The sequence below is a fragment of the Coloeus monedula genome (genome assembly GCF_965178545.1).
Source record: "Coloeus monedula genome assembly, chromosome: 2".
Lineage (NCBI taxonomy): Eukaryota > Metazoa > Chordata > Aves > Passeriformes > Corvidae > Coloeus > Coloeus monedula.
Genome location: NC_138782.1, coordinates 75,717,068 through 75,738,871, shown reverse-complemented (window position 1 = coordinate 75,738,871; position 21,804 = coordinate 75,717,068). Strand labels below are relative to the sequence as shown.

At 38.9% G+C, this 21,804-nt stretch overlaps 1 protein-coding gene across 1 annotated transcript in view; it reads right to left on the bottom strand.

The window, feature by feature from the left end:
- The window catches only part of PREP (prolyl endopeptidase), a 91,825-nt gene that overhangs the window by 42,908 nt on the left and 27,113 nt on the right, over nt 1-21,804 (bottom strand). The window contains exon 8 of the mRNA XM_082302535.1: nt 6,245-6,436. Coding sequence (XP_082158661.1) covers nt 6,245-6,436 — 192 coding nt within the window. The remainder of the gene's footprint in view (nt 1-6,244; nt 6,437-21,804) is intronic.

Sequence of the window (21,804 nt, the reverse complement as noted above, 5' to 3'; positions counted from 1 at the left end):
CAATATTAACTCTCCATCACCTCTTCAGTTTACAAATTAGATGCTCTCAGCAAGGTGAAAATAACAGATGAGAAGACAATGCAAAATGTTTTTAAAACATTCCATGAGATTTAAGAACATAGCTTCTGTGTACAGTACCTGTATTATAACTGGTTTTGATGCATTGCTAACTGCCTCCAAAACTTACAGTAATGGAAGCTACAAAGAAATATAAAAATCAAAATAGAGGAAAACACTGAAGCAGACTTGAAAGACCAGAAGAAAAAGAAGACACTAAGAACCAGCGCTTATATACACAGCAAGCTAAAACAATGCTGAATTATTAACAAGAGCTAGTTTTTGACTGCAAGCTTTAAGCTGAGTCTCTGCTATTCCCATGCTCAGCACTGACAACCACAGATACCGTCGGGTGTGTTGCATTAGCAGTCAACCTTTTGGTTTTGCTTGTGCAGTGCAGGATGCATCCTGCATGCCTCTGTTTCATAGAAACTTTTAAGACTGTATGCTTTCAAATCTCCTGTCTAAGCCTGACATCACTGCTGTAGGCATCCTTTATAGACAATGGGGAGAAATAAACCATTGAACCATTTATTTTGGATACTCTGTTCTGGGATACTGTGAATTACTTGCTGAGCAGTGTCACTCACACAAGTGGTGTTTTTTAGAAAGCTAACTATCCAAAACCTCTCCAGTGTTGACACTGAACCGTGCCGTAACTCAAGTCCCTCCAGTAAAAGTCCTTGCAAGGAGTTTCAAAGATAAACTGAGACTTTTCCTTGAGTTTCAATGCTTCCAGATAGTTGTTTATTAAGTCTTATCAGAGGAACAGAGCCATTAGCGTGACCCAGGTACAGTATAGAGCACAGAAAAGCAGGAGTGAAGCCTCTCTGTCAAGATTTACACAGCCTTTTAAAGATATTTTAACCAATAGTTACTAAAAAAGTACATTATTTTCACTTTCCTACCAATTATTCAGTAACACGACTAGGAACTGCGGAATTTTCTATCCAATCATTCCAAACTACTTTTACTGCAGAACATGGAGTAGTAGAAGGAGAAGAAGGTTTAGAGAACAACAACAATCCTCCATTTTGATATTTTTTACTCTTACCTATTTACTACAAAGAGAAGCTCAAAACCTCTAAATTTTTCACCCTGTGACAATCTTACATAGTAGTCTATCACCTAATTCACACCACTGTATTTTCTAGTTCTTGTCTGACTGTTGGTAATTTTTTCCAAGGTTGGAGGCTAAAACAGTGTTGTTCAGGGGGGTAAGAATCCTTAAAAACAGGCAGAGAAATATCCTCGGCACTCTGGGTTCCTACAAGTGTATAGGTCAGTTTATTTTCAGTTAATACCAACAAACAGAGCAGTTACCCTCCTGGTTACACCTAAATTTATCGACCTACCTACTTCCAACATCCATCAGGCACAGGATTTATATTCCTATACAATAAACACAAAGAGGTTGCCTTCTCCAACCTGAGCATCTTGCTTCAAGCATCAGAGAGAGACAAACACACTTGGAGGCAGTCCTAAGTAATGAAAGCAGGTGTGAAGAATTATCCTTGGTACTGGCCAGTTCTCTCTGAATATTACAGTGACCACTTGGATGACTACAATAGGTTGCACACAATTCTTCAATAGCTAAATTTGGGCTAGAGGAGATACACTTCTTAACAAAGCCTAGAAAACTGAGCTCAACCATGTCTAGAACTTTTAGTTCAACCTTTCAGAAATTCATATACTGCTACTTTCCAAAAACCTTTTTATCTTGACAGCTGTCATTAGTCACAAAGCCATTAACTTGGCACCAGCAATGTTGCTATGAACAACTTTTTGAAATAGTTTCAGGAGAAAAAAGGGTTGAATCCTCACACTGAATATCTGTGCCACTAACCTTAATGACTTAAAACAGTTTTGACCTTTCCCTTCTGCAACAGTAGCTACAGCATGTTAAGTGTCCAAATGTACAAACATGCTTTGACAGATGCAGGCTGAAATGCTGATGGAGAACACGCCACACTAGAAGAGCCAGGCAGCACAGAGCTTCAGCAAGAATTGCTGAGTTACTTGCTGTACACTGTGCTTATGCATCCACTCAAAGCATGTATTGTTGAGTGAGAATAATTAATGTATTTCAATGGACTGTCAAAGCTGTAGCTGCAAGACAGACCTGGAAGGTCATGGTGGTTTTTTTGGGCATCACAGAGACCATAAACTTCACCGTCTCTGCACATTAACAGGTACCAATGCTGATCTCAACTAAAATGACAGGTAACCACCACTCAAGTCTACTTTTGAGTAGACTTGCAAGTAAAGCATGAGCAATTTACAGAATAAAACGTGAATAATTTACATGTAAGTAAATGTTGTCAAGCCCTCACAATATAAAGCATGTGTCTTCTCACTGAGACCCCATCCTCAGTGGCAGCCTGCCATGCTAAAGTTAATGGGAAAGCTTCAACCAATTTCAACAAATCAAGGATTTGGCACTCCTTTCAGACTTTAAGCATTTATGAATTAGTTAGCAGGTTAAAGGTATAAAGAAAAATACTATTTTTCACTTGGGAGTGGCACATTGTAGCTGAGGGAACAGAAGCATTTTACACGCACTGAGTTTAGGTGTGCAGGTGTGTACAAGGTACAGGGAGCACTGCTAGCTTTGCCTGTGCTTGTTAAATGGCCAACTGAGATTCAAGGAACTGTTCAAGATCCCTCTCCACATCTACAACACATTCAGGAATACGTCTTACTTCTCAGCCCTCCTTGCTCAGGAGATCTATTCTGCTTTTCATTGTCACAAGGAAAGGGCTGGATACTAACTGCTGCTCTCCACTCACCCCACTCTACCAGTATTGAGCACTTTGGGTGCACTGGGGGTTCTCACAGTTCTTAAAAGGAATAATTTAAGCTTCTAAACCCAGCAGGTTTATCCTGTGCCTTAGAACTAGGGTTGCAGTGTCTGTTATGGTCAGTCTGCATTTATGGTTTCATAGCTGCTCTTCAATTCAGCATGCTTTTTGCAGCTATGTGGTCACTTAAAGCACAAGTTCAATGTCAGATGTGAATCTCTCCTGTGGTTTTATTTCAGACTCCCTGAAAATTAAAACTAACACTTTATAAACAAACTCCAAAGGGAAGGAAATGAGTCTCATCACACTACAATATGCTCTGAGGCACCCTCTTCAATTTTATTTTAAAATAGCTGTCATTTATTGCTTCCCCTCAGCTCACAGAGTAGAGATCTAAATTTACCTCATCTCTGTGTGAAATCCCTGCTGACAGTTGTAAAATGAAGTTTGTGTACAACCTCACTGCAGCAATATGCTTGATTTTTCCCTTTATTTCCCAATTATCTCATTTATAAACAGTTATTGAAAAAGAAAGGGTCAAAGCCAACAGAAAAGTCTATCTTAAAGAATATGTGGAGGAAACTAAATGGCATTCGCACCATCACGAAGGCATGTGTGTTTATTTCTTGGTTAGACTGTATTAGCTGTAGCGTCTTTCTAAGAATACAATGATACTTTGTGGAACATCTCTTTATGCCAGTGATGGACACTGGCAGATATTCTTAATTATCAATCCTGAATTTATTACTTGTAAATAAACCTATTTCTGTAACTACAGCTTTTATGAAATTGAATCTAAGCTAAGACACAGAAATGAACAGGCTATGGCTTCCAGGCAGGTCACTCAGAGCAGGATCCACATATCCCAATAAAACACGTTTGTGACATAGGGTATCACTAACTATAATGCTTATAAAGAAATACTAATACAGCTAAACTACATCACTCCCACACATAAGTAAAATTGGACAAGCAGCAATACCCATTTACTCTCTGAATCATTAATGTCTTAGCTTTTGCAGAAAGAGCTTCATTACATTGTCATCTCTTTATCACACAAATCAAATTCACTTGACTGCAAGGTTTTCAAGAATGAATTATTAACAGTCATTTCTATAATTACATCTTCCTTAACAAAGCTTGGAATGACTAAAAAAGTCTGACATGGAGACTGGCTTGCTTGCTGGCTACATCAAGTGATGGAGTGAGGCTTTTTATTTATTCAGGACTACAACTTCCTGAACATGATAAAACTCCCTTATCTTGGTGCTAAGGACACAACACTAATCTGCAAGTGTCTGTCACAAAGAAGCAACTGAACAATTTAAATTTACTTTACTGTAAGATCTACTATAGATTTATTAAGTTCTACTTAAAACTCATCTTCTTATGGAGACTCTTTCATTTGTTAGTTTAATCCAATTTCTTTACATACTGTTCCAAAAAAGCTAGAGAGAGAAGTAGACATATGACTGCCTATTCTGGCTTCACATTCAAATACGGTAAAAGATTAATGACACACAACATATTCCTGAAAGTCACCCTGATGGTTTGATACGACAGATTATGTTTGCTTTCAAGTGTTTAAGAGCTGAATGTCTGTTGGGTTTACAGTCTAAAGGCCAGTGTCCTCAGCAAACCCGTTCATCTGAGCTTTCAGTTTTTTAAGCGCAGTTCTTGTTAAGTCTGTACAGTAAAGGCTGTCATGTATAAGTTATTAAATGAATGTTTTCATGCATGCATGAATTTTTTTTGTTTGTGCATGAACATGAACTCATCATGACTTTGCCCTTAGCATGAAACCAAAATGGAGTAGAGCTAAATACCACAGTGTAGTGAAGAGCAGATCTGGCATTTATCTTACTGGAAAGGAATAGATAGCACTACAGAGCCACTGGTCAAAGCTCCTTTGGCTGCCTAGACCACTTTTCAGGTAAATCCACACATGGTAACCACATTTCATGTCAGTCACACCTTTCTGTCCCATTCTGTTTAGACACTCACCACGTCCAAGTCAATCCTTCAATTTGGTCCCACTTTATAAACTGCTGCTCCTCATAACTTAAGCATAGCTTAACAGACTGTCAGTGAATTTGCACATGACCAAAATTAAGACTTGAAAGCAATTTTTCACTTACATCTATTATTAATTCTCTGCTTAGGACTTGAAACATACTTCATTTAAGATGCAGGTTGTTCCTGATTCAAATAGTTCACAATCTTAAAAAAAGAATTGTGCCTCACCAAGGTCTAATTTGCTATATTTCCATTTGCTAAAATTGTCTCAATATTCTAGACCCCAGTCATTTGCAACATCACTACAATTCTGGATATGTTCAGAATCAACATTTATGTCACACTGGTACATCTAAGTTGTGGCAGAAATCACACAGGACACATTGTGAACTGCAGACAGAAATTAAGACTTTTGTTTGTAAGTGACAAAAGCCTTAAGATGGCTTTGAAATAGTAGTAAAATAGGTTTGTCTTAGTGAGGAAAGACATAAGTTACTGTATATGAACATACCACATCACATACACAAAGAGAGCTCTACTTATTCTACAAAGCAGCTCTTGACTGGAAAAGTAGCACACATGAAGGAATTTGCATAAAAATTTATTAATAAAAAATGCAAAATATTTTTGAGTAACTAATTATGTCAGTCAGATAAATCATAATTGTATCTTGTACTGTATGGAGAGCAAACTACATAAATGTACACAAAGCATCTGTGAAAAACAGCTCAGAGGAGGTTTTTCTGTATTATCTGAAACTAATTCTAAGCTTTCATAGAACCTTCTGCAAAATGATGGGATTAAAAAATACACCTTTATTTTAATTATATCAAAACCAAAGATTTATGTTTTGAGCTTGCTTTTCTATTTTAACAATTCCATGCTCTTCAACCTTCCTAAGGCTTTTTTTTTTCAAGTATTGTTTACTCCTCTTATTCCAGGAACAAAAGAAAATCCCGTCCCAGATTCTCACCAATTCTGCTCAAAGCATGCTGCAGTACAGCCAGATTTGCTCTTTCCCTTTTTTCTGCTTACAAAGTCCCTCTTGTTGTAATCCCTGGCTGTCTAGTAAATATTTATTACACTGACATGAAGCAGGAAAATACTTTCCCTCATTTCCTACAAACACAGAATTAAAACAAGGACAGATGAAGCAACTTCAGTAGGGCCACACAGGATGTTGGAGAGAGAGAGAAAGAGATATTCTGAATCATTTGGATCTCAGCAAGTCTTTCAATTGCAAATCCTAAACAAAGTTTAAACACAGGAAAAAAGCAAGGAGGTCTGTAAAAGATCATTCAACAGACTAATTACTGAATTAATTTGGAAAAAGCAGAACAGAAGGTCTTTAACTTGACATGAACTCTTACCTAGAACATCTTTTTCATGTTCAGGGACGAGAACTTTCCATTTGGATTCCTCTGGATCACTGAAGTCAATGTTGATTAACCGATAATTTGGAGAATGGCGGTTTGTCTTGAAAGTGAACACTGTTCCTTCATTGGTGACATACTCATACTCGGCCTCAAAGTTATCTATCAGCTTCACCCATTGAAGAATTCCTGCAAGATCAGACATAGAATGTCAATTCTTCCTCTCCTCAAACAAAACCTTTCAACACCTGAGGGCAAGGCCTTCCTGACAATTGCTGTAGGCGCTTTCTCAAACAATGGCGGTGACCAGAAGTAGTACAGCTATGGAAAAGCCAAAATGCATACCAAGTGGAAAAATGCCAGTTCACAGACATGTTAACATGACTGGTTTTGAGGAATTTTTAGCAAAATACATGCAACATACTTTCAGAATTCTGGCTAATATTTCACCAGCTTTCCTAAGGAGCTGCTGGAGAGCTCAGATGTTTGCCACAGAAATGCTTCTACCACAGTGGCTGCTGAGAAGCCAACACCATCGAGCACATCAGGTTCTCATCAAGGGAGTTCACAACTGCCCCCTCCTACAGACTTCGAATGAAGGGCTGCAGCTGAGTTGAAAGACTGCACTAAGCTTTCAAGCTCAATTTTATTTTTAACAGCTTTTCTGAAATTATTATTTAATTATAAAGAAATGTTTGGGGATTTTAGTTCCTGCAAAAAATTTTACTTTGAATGGAAAGTTTTCCATTCTTCTTAAAAGCCCAGAACTACTCCAGAAGAGAAATGATGCTATTCGAATGAGTACAATAAACTTCAACATAAGGAATTTCCCTTTCAACTCAGAAACAACATTCCTGAAATGCTGTTCTGCAGAAGCTTGTCACCACCAAAGGACTACTACAGTTAGCTAAAACATCTGGGTTTGAGAAGAATGAAATTGCTTTTTCCCTATCAAACTCCTAGAGTATCACACTCAGTAAAAGAAGAGGACTTTTCTCAAACATGAATTACCTCAGTTTCAGACGGTGGTACAGAGTGGGTAGTACTGACTCAACCTGGAAATGGGATTTTAAGACTCCACTGCTTTTTATTCACATTTTCCTGTTTTTCAATAGGTTGAGAGGTTAGTAGAAAGAAAAAGCATCAAGGCTAGATAAGGTATAGCAATATACTTGTTATATCTACAACCCAACCTGTCATCCAAACTTACTATTTTAAGTATCATACTTTAGCTGTGTTGAAAAGTCAGAATCCATATTGATATGTGAAACTAAAGCTCTTGTATCTTAAAATAACATTTAGTGTACTGTCTGCCCTTTTCCTAAAGCTACAGGTTGGGTCTTTGCTTTTAAGTATAAAGAAATAATCTGTTCATAAATCTGTTTGTGAAACTCTATAATGCAATGTTTGCATCAATATAAAAGCATTTCAGCTTATTTTATAGTATTAAAAGCTGAGCAGAATAATGCAAGTAGATCATAGCTGAGCTGTAATTACTGTAAATTAAAAAAAAGAAAAGAATAATTGAGGAAGCAATAAGATGACTAAGGTCATTTAAAACCCATTAGATGTAATAACAGAGTATAGTTCAGCCTGATACATTCATAAAGTTTGTATTTCTTAATTGCCATTTTGGTTTAAGGAAAACTTCCCTGTCTCTTCATGCAAAGTGATAGATAAGCCAATTAAATTCTACTTTGCATACTGTTGTAATACAAACTTTCCAGATAATCCAGTCAACTTAGTATCCTGAGTGAATACATTGCCCAAATTTTGATTTTTGCTGAGATCCAAAGTTTTGCTCTTCTCAAGAGATTTCATGTTGAAGAAAAATCCTGCTAAGTCATTTCAGCTGCTGTGAGTTCTACAGAGAAAACCTGCTTTGATGCCCAGTAAAAGCAAATCCAGCCTACAGTGAACCCTGGTAAACACCAGTGAAACCATTTCAAGATCCCAAGTCACATGCACAGGCATTTCAGTAAATAAAAACTTTAACTGCAGAGTAACACCATAACAATACTGGTATCTGACAGAATGAAACCATTAAACTGAAGAGCAAGATTTCATAAAAAGAAATTGCCAGACTGTTGAAAACCCCCACTTTTTTAACGGTAAATGTGCACAATAGTTGTAGTCTCCATGAGTGCAACAGAACTTGGATTCCATGAAGAAAAAGGACAATAATGTGACATTAGGGATTTGTATCGCTTCCTTGCAACTCGTTCATCCACTCCCAAATGAACCGCTAGTAAAAAAGTGAGAAGGTTGATGTTCTACAGGGGTACACTTACTTGTTAGTATACAAAAACAAGAGCATCCATCTTACTAAAGTGGCTTTTATGTAGTCCTTAGAAGACAAATACTGCAGATGAAATACTTCTAAACCACTGTCTCACTGAAGTGGTTAAATACACCAACATCTAATCCAGGATCAGAGGCGGTAACAAGGCAACTACAAGCAGCCCTTACATCAGACACATTATTACTGCACAGGGTATGTGCTGTAGTTTCTCCAGGGAGAGGAGGAAACCCTTTGCCATGACACAGATATCAGACATAAGAGGATGCTTCTTTATGGCTGGTTGCAGGTGACCTAGTTGTGGCTGTGACTGAAAGGATGTTCTAGCATTGCCTCAGATCCTCCTGCTTAGGTTTCTGCTTTGGGCTAGGAAAAACAACCTGGTGACAAACACAGGAAGTTCACTGGGCACTAATATGGCTGAAAAGTGATGGGGACAGACACCATTTCTCCCCAGGTCATGCCAGTGGCAACACAAGGAAGGGACAGGCCCACAGAGCTCACTAGCATGGCACTGCGCCCCTGTCAAGCACTCTGGCTTGCTTCTCAGTAACAAAAAGAACAGTAAGTCTGTAAGTTATGACTTCAAAAAGTACTTGAAAAACAAGGTGAAGCAAGGACATTCAGTCCATTCTTCATAAAAAGGCAGGAGGAGAGGGAGGAGTTGAAGAACTGGATCTTGATAAGACACAGGTTTCACCAGCAGCCCTCTGAGAACATGTGTCTTTGAGGAGAGTCACTGAGAAGTGGCATTTGTATAGTCTAAGGCTACTCTTAACACCTGAACCACTGAAGACTTCAGTTTAATCCACATAAGCATACAATGAGACAGATTTATTACATATAGGAAAAGCATGACAGTTTCCTGTATACTGCTGCTATACCCTAATCCACTCCCCTGCCAGTCTTCCTATTAAAATACGTTGCTGAAAAGATACAGATGGTTTTGCCTATATCCTTTGTACCAGTCAGTTATTCATCATCACATAACTGTATTACAATAGGAACTGCAGGTAGAATTCAGTGGACAGTAAAGCCATGCCACACAACAGAAAATCATAATCCTACAGAGCTAGGCTTCTGCAAAGGACAAAACAACATTCAGTGTACAGACAGAATTTTTAAAAAAAGTTTTTGGATCCATAGAAGATCAAAAGAGAAATTATATCAGTAAGCATGACAGAATAAGCCCTCAATCATGTACTGGCCTCTGAACACAGTAAAACATTCCTTGGTCTGCTGAGAGCTCTGTTTGATGAAGCAGGTCTGTGAATGATGACAACTACAGGAGAAGGAAAAGCTAATCTGAACAAATTGTTAACAGCATAAGTTACCACAAGGTCTTGTTACCAACCCCCTTAGACAGAAAAGACAGAGTTGCTGAGAGTCACTGTTAATCACTTCACAAAATGTTCTAATACTTCAATATTTCATGTTTCATGGAAAGGCCAAACAATCAATTCATGGCAAATAACCTCTTGTCTGTGCCTGCTGGAGCGACAGGGTTTAATGGTAGGGTTATCTGATGCTGTGAAAAAAAGTTTTCAAAAGGCAAACACTTGCATTTGGCTTTTTTCATGTGCTCTAGCAATCAAAATTATCAGATGAAGATGTAAATGTTCATCTCCATAAATTCCATTCTGTCTTGACATTTTTTCTAGACAGTTTTTCTAGAAATGGGACAGTGCTGAGAAAGCTCAGGAAATGAACCAGGAAGTTTGGCTCATAACAATAGGACAGGTTTTCTAACCCAAAGAATGATGCCACATTTTACTATGGTACACACATTAAGTAAATAAACTTCTACTCAAGGAAAGATCATGATTTTTTAACTCCTAGATTTTCATAGAATTATAGAATATTTGGGTTGGAAAGGATCTTAAAAGCCATTTAGTTCCAACTACCCTGCCATGGATAGGGTCACCTTCCACTAGACCAGGTGCTCAAAGCCCTGTCCAACCTGGATTTGAACACCTCCAGGGATGGGGCAGCCACAAACTCTCTGACAACTGTTGTTTCACAGTACTAATCCACACTAGGTTTAATGTTCAGTAGAAGACAGATAATCTCATGGTACACAGCATAGATCAGATTGGAACAGACGGTTTCAGGGCCCGTGTGACACGTTCATAACATATTCTGGGAACTGAACAGCAGAGTCCTTCACTCAGACATCTACTTCCACATCAGAATCTAATTTCTTTTTGAATCATGCAATACTCAGCTTGCTCACAAGCCCTTGTTCTGAGCCAGGCAGCTAGAGAAAAGAACTCAGGGCTTTTTTCCTCTTTTTTCTTTAAAGCCACAAATATTTAATTGTCTCACTCCGGTCTCCAAAGGCAAGAGAGATTTTCAAACAATTTGGACTCTCTTTAAAAGCAAGATCTCTCTACGTCTTGGGACCTGACTTCACTTATAAACATCTGAGAGAGGGAATACTGGAAAGGTGATATTAGGATGTTCCTGAAAGGAATGAAACTTTTGTGTTTGTATTGAGAGCATACTACTCATTTTGCAGATGATGGATGACAGCTACTCAATGATCATGGAAAGTTAATGTATTTGCCATCTAAAATATAAATAAATGGAAGGAAGCAATATTCATTCCTTTGAGTTAAAAAGTTCAGACATGTCAAGATATAATCAAAGATTAATTCAGAAGAAAGAAATCAAGCACTTTTATGAGCAGACATTTCTCAATCAGTTTCAAGGCTCCAGTTTTACTTCCACTGGGATAATCACTCAAAAGACGGAAGAGAATAAATATGATTAATTTTGAAAGAGTTATGCCCTCAGACAGCAGAACATAGCAACAGAAAAGCAGGCATCAAAGGTAATCTCTCTCTCTCACACTACACTTTTTCTAAAATAAACAAATAAAAGCACGAATACCTCATCTAAAAAATAACTTCATTATGAATATTATTTACCCTGGTGGTGTTCAAAGTCAAGTTGAATAAGGCCTTGAGTGTAACCTGGTCTAACAGGAGGTGCCCCTGCCCATGGCAGGTAGGGTTGGGACTGGATGATCTTTAAGGTCCATTCCAACCCCTCAACAGTCTATGATTTTGTGATTTATATATGTAATGTCCAGTCAAACAGTAACAGCATGAAGATGTCCTTGCTCAAATTAACAGCAAGCTATTTAATTTCATAGAATAGTTTGTGTTTGAAAGGATCTTTAAAGGCCTTCTATGCCAACCCTCTTGCAATGAGCAGAGACATCTTCAACTAGATCCAGTTGCTCAAAGCGCCATCCCACCTGAATTTAAACGTTTTCAGGAATGGGGCATCCATCACCTTTCTGGGCAACCTGTTCAAATGTTTTAGCACACTCATTGTAAAAATCTTCTTCCTTATATCTAATCTAAAGCGACCCTTTTCTTGGTTTAAAACCATTACCACTTTTTGTATGGCAACAGGCCCTGCTAAAAAGTTTGTCCCCATCTTTCTTACAGACTCCCTTAAAGTTGTGAGGCAGCAGCAAGGTCCCCCTAAAGCCTTCTCTTCTCCACGCTGAACAATCACAGCTCTTTCAGCCTTTCCTCATAGGAGAGGTGCTCCAGACTTCTGATCTTCATCATGGCCCTCCTCTAGACCCACTCCACCAGGTCAATGTCCTCACTGTGCTGGGGATCCCAGAGCTGGATGCAGTGTTTCAGGTGGGGTCTCATGAGAGCATGGCAGAGGCACAGAATGCCCTCCCGCACCCTGCTAGCCACGCTGCTTTGGATGCAGCCTACAATTGGCTATCTGGGCTGTGAGTACACATTGTCGGGTCCTGTCCAGCTTGTCATCCACCAACACCAAGTCCTTCTCAGCCCCAGCAGGGCTGCTCTCAATCCCTTCATCCTGCAGCTTGCATTGATAAAGGGGGTTACCCCAACACAGGTGCAGCACCTTGCACTTGACCCTAATGAACTTCATGAGGTTCCCAAGGGTCCATTCCTTCAGCTTCTCCAGGTCCATCTATATGGTATCCCATCGTTCAGGTGTGAAGCACCACTTGGCTTGATGATGTCTGCAGACTTGCTGAAGGTGCACTCAATCCCACTGTCCATATAGAATCTCTTCCAGTACGGGACCCCCGAGTTCATATGGCCCCATCAGACCATAGACACTTGTCACCAGTGTCCATTGGGACACTGGGCTGTTGACCACTACCCTCTGGATGCGATCACCCATCCAATTCCTTATCCACCCAAGAAGTCCACCCACCAAATTCGTATCTCTCCAATTCAGAGAGAAGGAAATTGTAGGGGATCACAAACGCCTTACAGAAATCCAAACAGATGACACTCTGTAGTGCTTTTTTTGTTGCTAATTTTATTTATTTTTATTGCTAATAATTTGCCTCAAAAAACCCCATATAAAGTATGTATTTTTACTTATATTTATGTATACATACAATAAAAAAATACAGTGACAAAACTCTGAAACTGACATTTAAGGGATATGAAACATTTTTATTAAACACTCTATTGTTGATCCTTCCACATATTTTTCAAGACAACTAATTTTTTTTCTCCCCATTTGTTAGGATACAATAGGCTTGTTTTGATGTTCATTTCTGAAACTTTTTTTTAAAGTTACTTCTATCACGGAAAAGTTTTTCAGAAGATGGAAGAGTATTCTCCCTCCCACCACATTCCACTTTATAGCTAATGTCTGCTGTTGCCTCACCATCTCTTGTTCATTTTCATTACAAAGGTTTTGATCCACTTTTTCAGGCTACACAGCACATACTGACTCATCCCTTTGATGTGACTGTATATAGCACTGGTCATTGCTTATTTATTTATTTAGAGAGCCTGATAAATTGCAAGACTAAACTAAAACACAAAAGGTCAAACAATCCTATTTTCAACACTGAAGTGGACAAACATTACCTTTTTCCACCTGCCCTCAAGCCACATACATGCTTTCCTCAGTGTAGGGAAAAAAAGAACAACCTTTTAAACAAAAACCCAAAAACCTTCTGACAGATAGCCTTGCTCTTACATTCTTTCTTGCAATCTTTCTCTGCCAGTCTGGTACAAAGCAGTTCCAGCTGACAATGACTAAGCAACCAGCAAGCTGTGAACTTCTGTGTTTGCTCAATTTTTATCACATCTTTTCAAGCCAGTGGTTCTCAAGTATTTTTCACTAGCTCCTATTCCCCTACATATGTCCTCCCACCACCTCACACTGTTCCCACCAGACACAAACTACCAACCTCCAAGCAGCCCAGAACCCAAGCATAAGAGCCCCTACCAGTGTTCTCTCTCTGGAAAGCCTTGTACCTCCTACTTTAAACAAACCTGTCTCTAGCTTCCCTTTCCAATACAACAATTCAGGTGTGCTTTCCCATTAGCCAACCCCGTCAGCTTTTTGCATTCCAGAAATCACTGCAACCTTTCATTAAGGCTATGCTTCAATGTGCCCAGAGGTTATAAGAAGAGCCAGCTCTTCTGCTCCCCATGCTGGTTTATATCCTTTCTTTTTTCCCTCTGTTCTCATGCTTCAGGTCCCCCAGGAAAAGCAAAGTGGGGCTCTGCCCAGAGCTCTGAGTCAGTAACTCACAAAACAGTGCTACAGCACTCACAAGAGGATCCTGATTTTTTTATTTCCTAGCTGCTACCACAATACAAAATAAAGAAAAAGGTCAATATTAAGGACAACTTCAACAAGACCAATAGGCAATGTCATGCTGGTTTAAGTTCATAGCCAAGGGTGATTAAATAGCTTTCATTTATTTCTTCTTGCACACCCAACAGATTGGTGCTAAATTCCTTTTCCACTGCACCAAATCACATATTCAAAAGAGTAAACAGTCAAGGCTGACAATCTAATCAAAAAGAGACAATCTCATTTCTCAAGAAAAAGGAAAAAACAAAATTACTACCAGGCACAGAAGCATGAAGAGACATGCTACAAAAAAAACCCCACTGTTTTTGCAGTTTGGTTGTGGTTTTTTTTGGTTTGGTGTTTGGTGTTTTTTGGTTGGTTGGGTTTTTGTCTGGTTTTTTTTTGTTTAGTTTTGGGGTTTTTTTGGTAAGTTGTACAAAAAGGTTTGCTAATATATAATAGCTTGATTACTGTGTATCCAGCTGTTTGGCTACTATGAGGCATTTTCAGGTATACTAAGAACAGTTAAGCAAGGTGATTAATGAGAGTTTTCTTGTTTGACTGGTTCAACAAACAAGCAAACCTGAGTGCTGTATGTACTCTGGAAGACAAGTTTGATAAAATAGCTACTAAAAATTGTGCCTTACAGTGCTCAGCTACTGAGTAAATACATGTGTTTTTAAAGAAATACTTAGCATTAGATCACTTTTAAATGTTTGTAACAGGAGTCAAGAGTTGAAAAGCCTACTAGCAGCTTAGCAAGATAAGTAGGGAAATCTGGAGTCTTGAATGAGGGATAACCTGGACATGAACCCACAGTGCTGTCCTTCCTGACCCAACAGGCACTGCACTCCTGCTACTGATTCATAAAGCAAAATTATACCATACCAGTTGGCTATGGTCAGTACTACATCAGTTGGCTGACAGAGTGGTCAAATCCAGACAAGAATCCCATTACTTTGGCCCTGATCTTTCGAAACCTCACCCCATAAGGAAGTAAAGAGGCAAGCACAAAGGGAAGAGCTCCCATATCCACAGTTACTTGAAACAGAGTACAGCAAGGGAATTACCCCAAAGGCTTAAAGAGCAGCCAGCTGTCTTCTCCCAGTGGGGTCTTCTCACAGCATTGCCTTGCCACAATACTGTGAATTATGACAGGTCTTGAGAAAGCAGTACTTGTAAAACACTGATATGAGCTAATAAAAACTTTTTTAGAAAGTGTGTTTGGTTAGTTAGTTGTGAACATAAAATTCCCATCAGTAAACCTGGCCATTTCTAACAAAGAGTTTTGTCACAAAAACTGTGCCACAAACTGGGTTAACCTGGTGGGATTCACAAGAGGCCGGTGATAGTAGGGGAGGAGGGAAAACAGTACCCCCCCAAATCTCTTATCTTTCAGGCTAATTTAAAATCCCCATTAAAATGAAGCTATTATGTACTTGTCACAGGTTACTTACCACAGCGATTTTCTATTCTAAAAAGGAGCATTCTTGGCACAAGTAGCTCACAATGGCCCACTTAAAAACCCAGCAAACAACCTGAACATTTGAAGAGGAAAATGACTCAATCTGTATACAGTAGAAACCCTGTGAAGAGGGGAAGGGAAGCATGAAGAACATTTTAGCTAATCTGGGAGGCAGAAAAGATGCTCAGATGCTCCCTGCACACTTCATGGAAAGAAACAGAAACACTGCAGTGTAGATTATCTTCTGGGGAAAGCAATCTGACAAGGATTATCACAGGAGACTGCACTGCAAATTCGACTAATCTACAGCTGTTGACAAAAATACGACATACAGTAAAGGGGGAAGATCTATTGACACACCTAAATTTTCAGATGTAGAAACAGACAAGTTAAATCCTTTTAAGTTTCCTAAATATTTAGAAATACACTTCTCTCATTTATTAGATGTGATCTCCATTCAGAGACAAGATGATTTCCCACTCAACACAGGGCAAATTAACTTCCACTGAGCCACAGCCTGAGAAATACATGAAGAATCAGTGAATGCACAGGACACAACTTTCTTCAGTACAACAGAACTAATAAAGTGTCATGCTTCCAGAGGGTCTTTGATGACATCATTATCACCTCACTTATTATTTAAAGGGAGTATATGCAAAAAGAAGCAACAACTCATGCTGTGCAGGAATGAAATGCATTAACTCAAGATTACTAAAGCAATAATTAAGTGGCAAATATTGGACAAACCATGTTTCATAAAAAGTTAACTTGTGAGAAAGTTAAACCAGAGGTTTCCAATTCATCAAAGCAATTTACTTTGGATTGTTAGCAGAATCATTCTGTTCCGTTTCTTCGTGATGCTTGTGGAACAACCTGAGTCTTCCCTTTCAGCGTCTGACTGAAAAGGTGCAAATTTACTTTTTTATTTGTATTGTCTAGACAGACAGCAAAAATGGGATAGGCATGTAATTGAGCATAAATATGGAAGAATTTCACAATTTAAGAAGGCAAAAGAGGGTTTTACAGTTTTGTTTTTTTGATTGAATGTGCTTATCTGCTTAGATGAATCTATTCAAAACAGCCACAAACTGTTCAATTTATTTGACATTTAAAAAGAAAATATTTTCTTGCAATAAAAACATGCCGTATATCAATAAGAGCAAAAACAGAAGACTAAACATTCCTTTCACCTACTAGGGAAAGAAATATTTGAGCTCCTGTAAGCTTGTTATGGGCTATATTGTGTTCCTTGATGATTCCCACAGTAGCTGACTCATCCCTGAATTCGCTGCCATCTTCCAAGTTCTATCAGGCAGATATTTATTAAGCATTTTCTATTTCCACACATGAAACATACTGTTTAATTCTGCACTCCTGTTTCTTCTCTCTTTTCCCAAGACAGATCCCCCCTTTATCACCCTGCTTCTCCACTCTACCCTGCAAATTTAAGTAAAATAATTCAACCAGCTTCTGTGCTCTTTGAGGGAAAAGGACTTTTTTTGTCTCTCAGACAGACAAAATAAAACTTTATTCTGAGCAAGTAGGTCTCTTAACATATAGGTAAAAATATTTTTTTTAAATTGTGCCATGTTTCTAATCTACAGTAAGTTAGAAACAAAGCCCACAAATGAGCTACCCAGCCTTAATTCTAACAACCCTTAAGTACAGCACATTTACTCTTTCGCAATGATGACTTTACAATAGAAATAATTTCAGAACTATGAGAAATTTGTTGACACCAGACTTTAAATATTTAATGAGTATTTAATTTCCCATATGTTCAGCTGTGTGCTAAAGTAGACTAGTTCAGGTAAATCTAACAAGTCCCCCAAAATTAAAATAATAATGAAAAACTACATCAATAAAGTCTATACATGAAAGAGAAGGCTTAATCTTTTATTTAATCATATGAAATCTGCCACCTCCCAATCTCTCCATATCCAGTGCAATATTGCCAGATTGCCAGTTTTCCAAATTTTTAAGTCCTCAGTGAAATGAGAAAAATTATAAAAACAATCACTTCTTCTAAATAACCTGTACAACATACCATCAAAGGGATCTAAACTATGAATCATTTCATGGAAACACAAATGGCTTTCACTGAATGCAAGGGCCTCGACCTAGAAACCACAGTATTGCTATTCAGTACAAGAAGAGTTAGTAACAGGTAACTAGCCTATGAAATGTCTATGACAGGAATAGTTTATTATTGTGATCCCTTCATAGTTGAGGGAAGCCCTAACCGTTGTTTTGCTCCATCCAGACAAGAGAAGTCAGGTCTGCCTATTCATTCTTGCTGCTATAGCCAGGATGCTGCCGCAGAATGACAGTCAGTACATTGAGCACCAGAGCCTCTACAACCAGAGTGTGGCTTTAGTCCATAAATACACACACGTGCATTTATCTTGACCTGCTGCTCAAACAGGACTTAAAATCTGAAGTATCTCAAAGTTAAACAGTGTAAAGGACACTTCTATAACCAGCCTCTGTGGGATTTTAAAGGACAGGTCCAAACACTGGAAGTGATATAAGGAACATAGATGTAAGGGGTCTATTACAGAAGGAGGAAAAAAAACAGTAAGAAGGGAACAGAACAACCTAAGTACAAAATTACTACAAGATTTTAATACCAGTTGTGTCCCTTCAGTTCTGAGGTACATTCCATATATTAGGTCCTTTTGCCTTGATTACCAGCTCTTACTTTTTTTCTCATTACAAAACCATAGTCCTGTCTCTTGACAGAAGCTTTCCTTGGTCAATCAGTTTCAACAATCCAGGTAGCAGTTTAGTCAATATCACCTTAATAAGGTGTTAAAAACGTAAGTAACTACGAATTCAATGGTCATTTTCAGCTTTCAGTTGCAAATTCAGACTTATTTGCACCTCTGTCTTCAGCAAGCACCTCTCAGATGTAAAAGCATTTTGACTGAAATAATCAGAGCCTCTCCAATGTTATTTCACCTCTTTATGGTCACTAAGTTGGAGTTTCACTGTCACGTCACTCTGTCCTTAAAACAGCATCTCTATCAGATAAGTTACCTGCTAGATCCCAGGCTACCTATAATATCATCCATTTTCTTTCATTTTTCAATTTCCCTCATTCCCTTTTTGTCAGTCAGTACAATTTCTGAAATAACTAATATTCACTCAAATAGTCCTGCAACTAGTTCTCTTTTTTTTCTGACATCTTCACAAACATCTGTGTCTTAATCAGATCATTTTCTCTCTCCCTTCAACTTTGTACTTTTTTTCAGATGCCACAGGAGAAATGTTGCCGCTTTAATTTTTTCAAGTTGCTTTCAGTTCCGTGGTATTTCCCTTTTCCTTTTTCTCCCTTTAATGTTAGAAGCATGTGAGCTACAAGCCATGGGCACCTTTTGCAATCAGCACAGGGGTTCAAATCTGTCCAGAGAAATACTTGTATTTCACATGGACTGAATCATCCTGAAGGAGCACAGGAGAGCAGAAGCCTCAGCTAATGGTCTAAACAGGTACATTCAGTCCATCATCTTATCCCATCTACAGTCCAGAGGTGATTCTCTCTTTATCTCCAACACAGAATTTGGCAGTGACCAAAGTCCCTTCATTAGAGCAGAAGGTAAGAAAATTCATTAATCATCTCATCCACTTTGGGTCTCAAAGCAGTCAATGATGTAACAGCTGTTGGATGAACATGTGGCTTAGAGCAACTCTGCCTTGTTATCACATACCCAACTCAGCTAATAGCCCATTCAAGGAAACAGGTTTACAAATTTAAAACCAAACAGCATTACCCCATTTGTCCACCCCATAGGTCCTTTAAATCATACACCTCCCTATCAGCCAGTATTACTTGCCTGTGATAATGCAGTGCATTTTCCCAGTTATAGCTGTTAAACTTTATTTCATCTCTGAGAACACACTTGTCTAACACACTATGAATTGATCTATGACTTACAGTTGTCACTTCTGGGAAAAATCAGAATAGAAAAGAGGTTGTTTAAGGAGCTCTCTAGAAATGTAACTGTGCTTATAACTGCTCCTTCTAATCCACAGGTGGGTTCTGAAATTTCATCATCTCAAGTCACCGCAACCTCCCAGTGATGACAAAGCCCTGCTGAACACCACAATGATCCAACTAAACAGATGCACAGGAAGGGTGAATCTTAAAACTCTTCTTAAGAGAGTACAACACATAAACAGAGTCTTGTATGCAACGAAGAGACCTAAGTCTCTGAACTCTGGAAATAGTGGAACCTAGTGGTGCATGGCTTTGTATAAAGTCATTTGACATTCTAACTCAATTTATATTGCGATTCAACATAAACAGAGGGTCATCCAAGAATTCACACAGGAGAGAGATGTTATGAATATCAAAGTTGGAAGACAAATCTTCATTGACTTTCATACCTCCGATAATCCACAGGGGAGAGAACTTTGACTGAAAGCGGCTTAAGTCTAGGATGATAAAAATTTCTTCTGAAGCCTTCTCCACATCTCAGGTATCCATAAGGGTGCTCATTTGAGTGAATTTTCAGGGTATAACAAGATTAAATTTATGCCACAAGCTTATGTTCTCACCTCTGGCTGGCCAACTGACCTCCCACACACTCTTGTGAGAGTTGGACCACTGGGACTCCTGCCTTATTCCATTACCACTGATTGCATTTGGGAGTCAATACCTCAAAAAGCAATGTGGGATTAAGCATCTCTTATTTCTGTAGAAAGCAGGCTGCAATTAAGGAACAGGAGACATTAATCCATACACATCCAAGAGAAAAACCAATGATTCAGCAGCAATTCTAGGTTATCCCATTCTGTACTATTGCTGCACTGTTGTTTACCTGATTACGCAAGGCAAAAATATCCTTGCAGGTTAGACAACCCAGTAAACAGAGCTTTAAACCACAAAAACAGGAGAAAGAGATTTCTCAACAAGGAAGATGTGGATGGGGTAGGCAAGCCAAGGGCCTGGGTGACAAGAATGAAAGAGACACAGCAATCAACGAAACAGAGCTGAAGTGGAATTTCTCCAAGCATAGGCATGGTAAAGAAGGAAGTGCCTGCAGAATAGCCTCATGGAGAAGCCCCTCAAGCCTGTACTGAGGAATCAGCATGCCCGGGTGCCTGCTTGAACTGCCTCTACACTGATGCACACAACGTGAGAACAAACAGGAGGAGTTAGAAGTCTGTGTGCAGTTTCTGGACTATGACCTCATTGGGATCATGGAGACATGGTGGGATAGCTCACAGGACTGCCATGCTACAATGGATGGATAAAGGCTGTTTAGTAAGGACAGGTTGGCAAAGTAAGGAGGTGAGTTGTCTTTTATGTGAAAGAACAGCTGGAATTTGTGGAGTTCTGCCTTGGGACAGTTCAGGAGATGGCCAATAGCTCATAGGTTAAGATTAAAAGGCAGACCAGCACGGGTACTACTGTAGTGGTATATGCTGTAGAGCATGTAGGAGTAGTCTACTGTATGTAGTAGCATATGCTATAAACTTCCTAATCAGGAAGAAGCAGATGATGCCTTCTTCAGACAACTGGAAGAAGACTCATGTTGACAGACCATTCTCCTTATGGTGGGAATTCTAGCCACTGTAATGTCTTCTGTGTGGAAGGACAACACAGGAGGGCTCAAGCAATCCAGAATTCTACAGTGCCTTGATGATAACTTCCCAAGGTGATCATGAAACCAAAGAAATAAAGGTGCCCTGCCTGACCCGATACGTACAAACAAGGAAGAATTGGATGTGCATGTGGAACCTGCTCGCAGCCTTGGCTTAAGTTTGGTTGTAGACAAGTCAGTAGTATTGTACTCTCTTTAGCCTGAAATATTCTTTTAACAAACAAGAGAACAAGTTACTTCAGATCCAATATTCAGCAAAGAGCTATTGCAGTATTTATTCTGTTTCCAAAGTTTCTGAAGAGAGAAGCTGCAAGAATCAAAAAAGCTTAAGTTGTGTTCTATACAAAACACATACTGAGGAATACCTTTCAGTAATCCAATACTCTGGAAATACAAAAACCACCGATCAATAAACCAGCTAACTATGCCAACCTTCAACAACAGCCGTATGGAGTAAAGTGCCATACTTTCAGCTCATACCATTGCAGCTACAAAGCCCAATACACAAAACCAAAGGCTACTCCAGCTAGAAGGCAAGGAAGGAGCATTTCATGAAAGCACATTTGAAATACAAGTT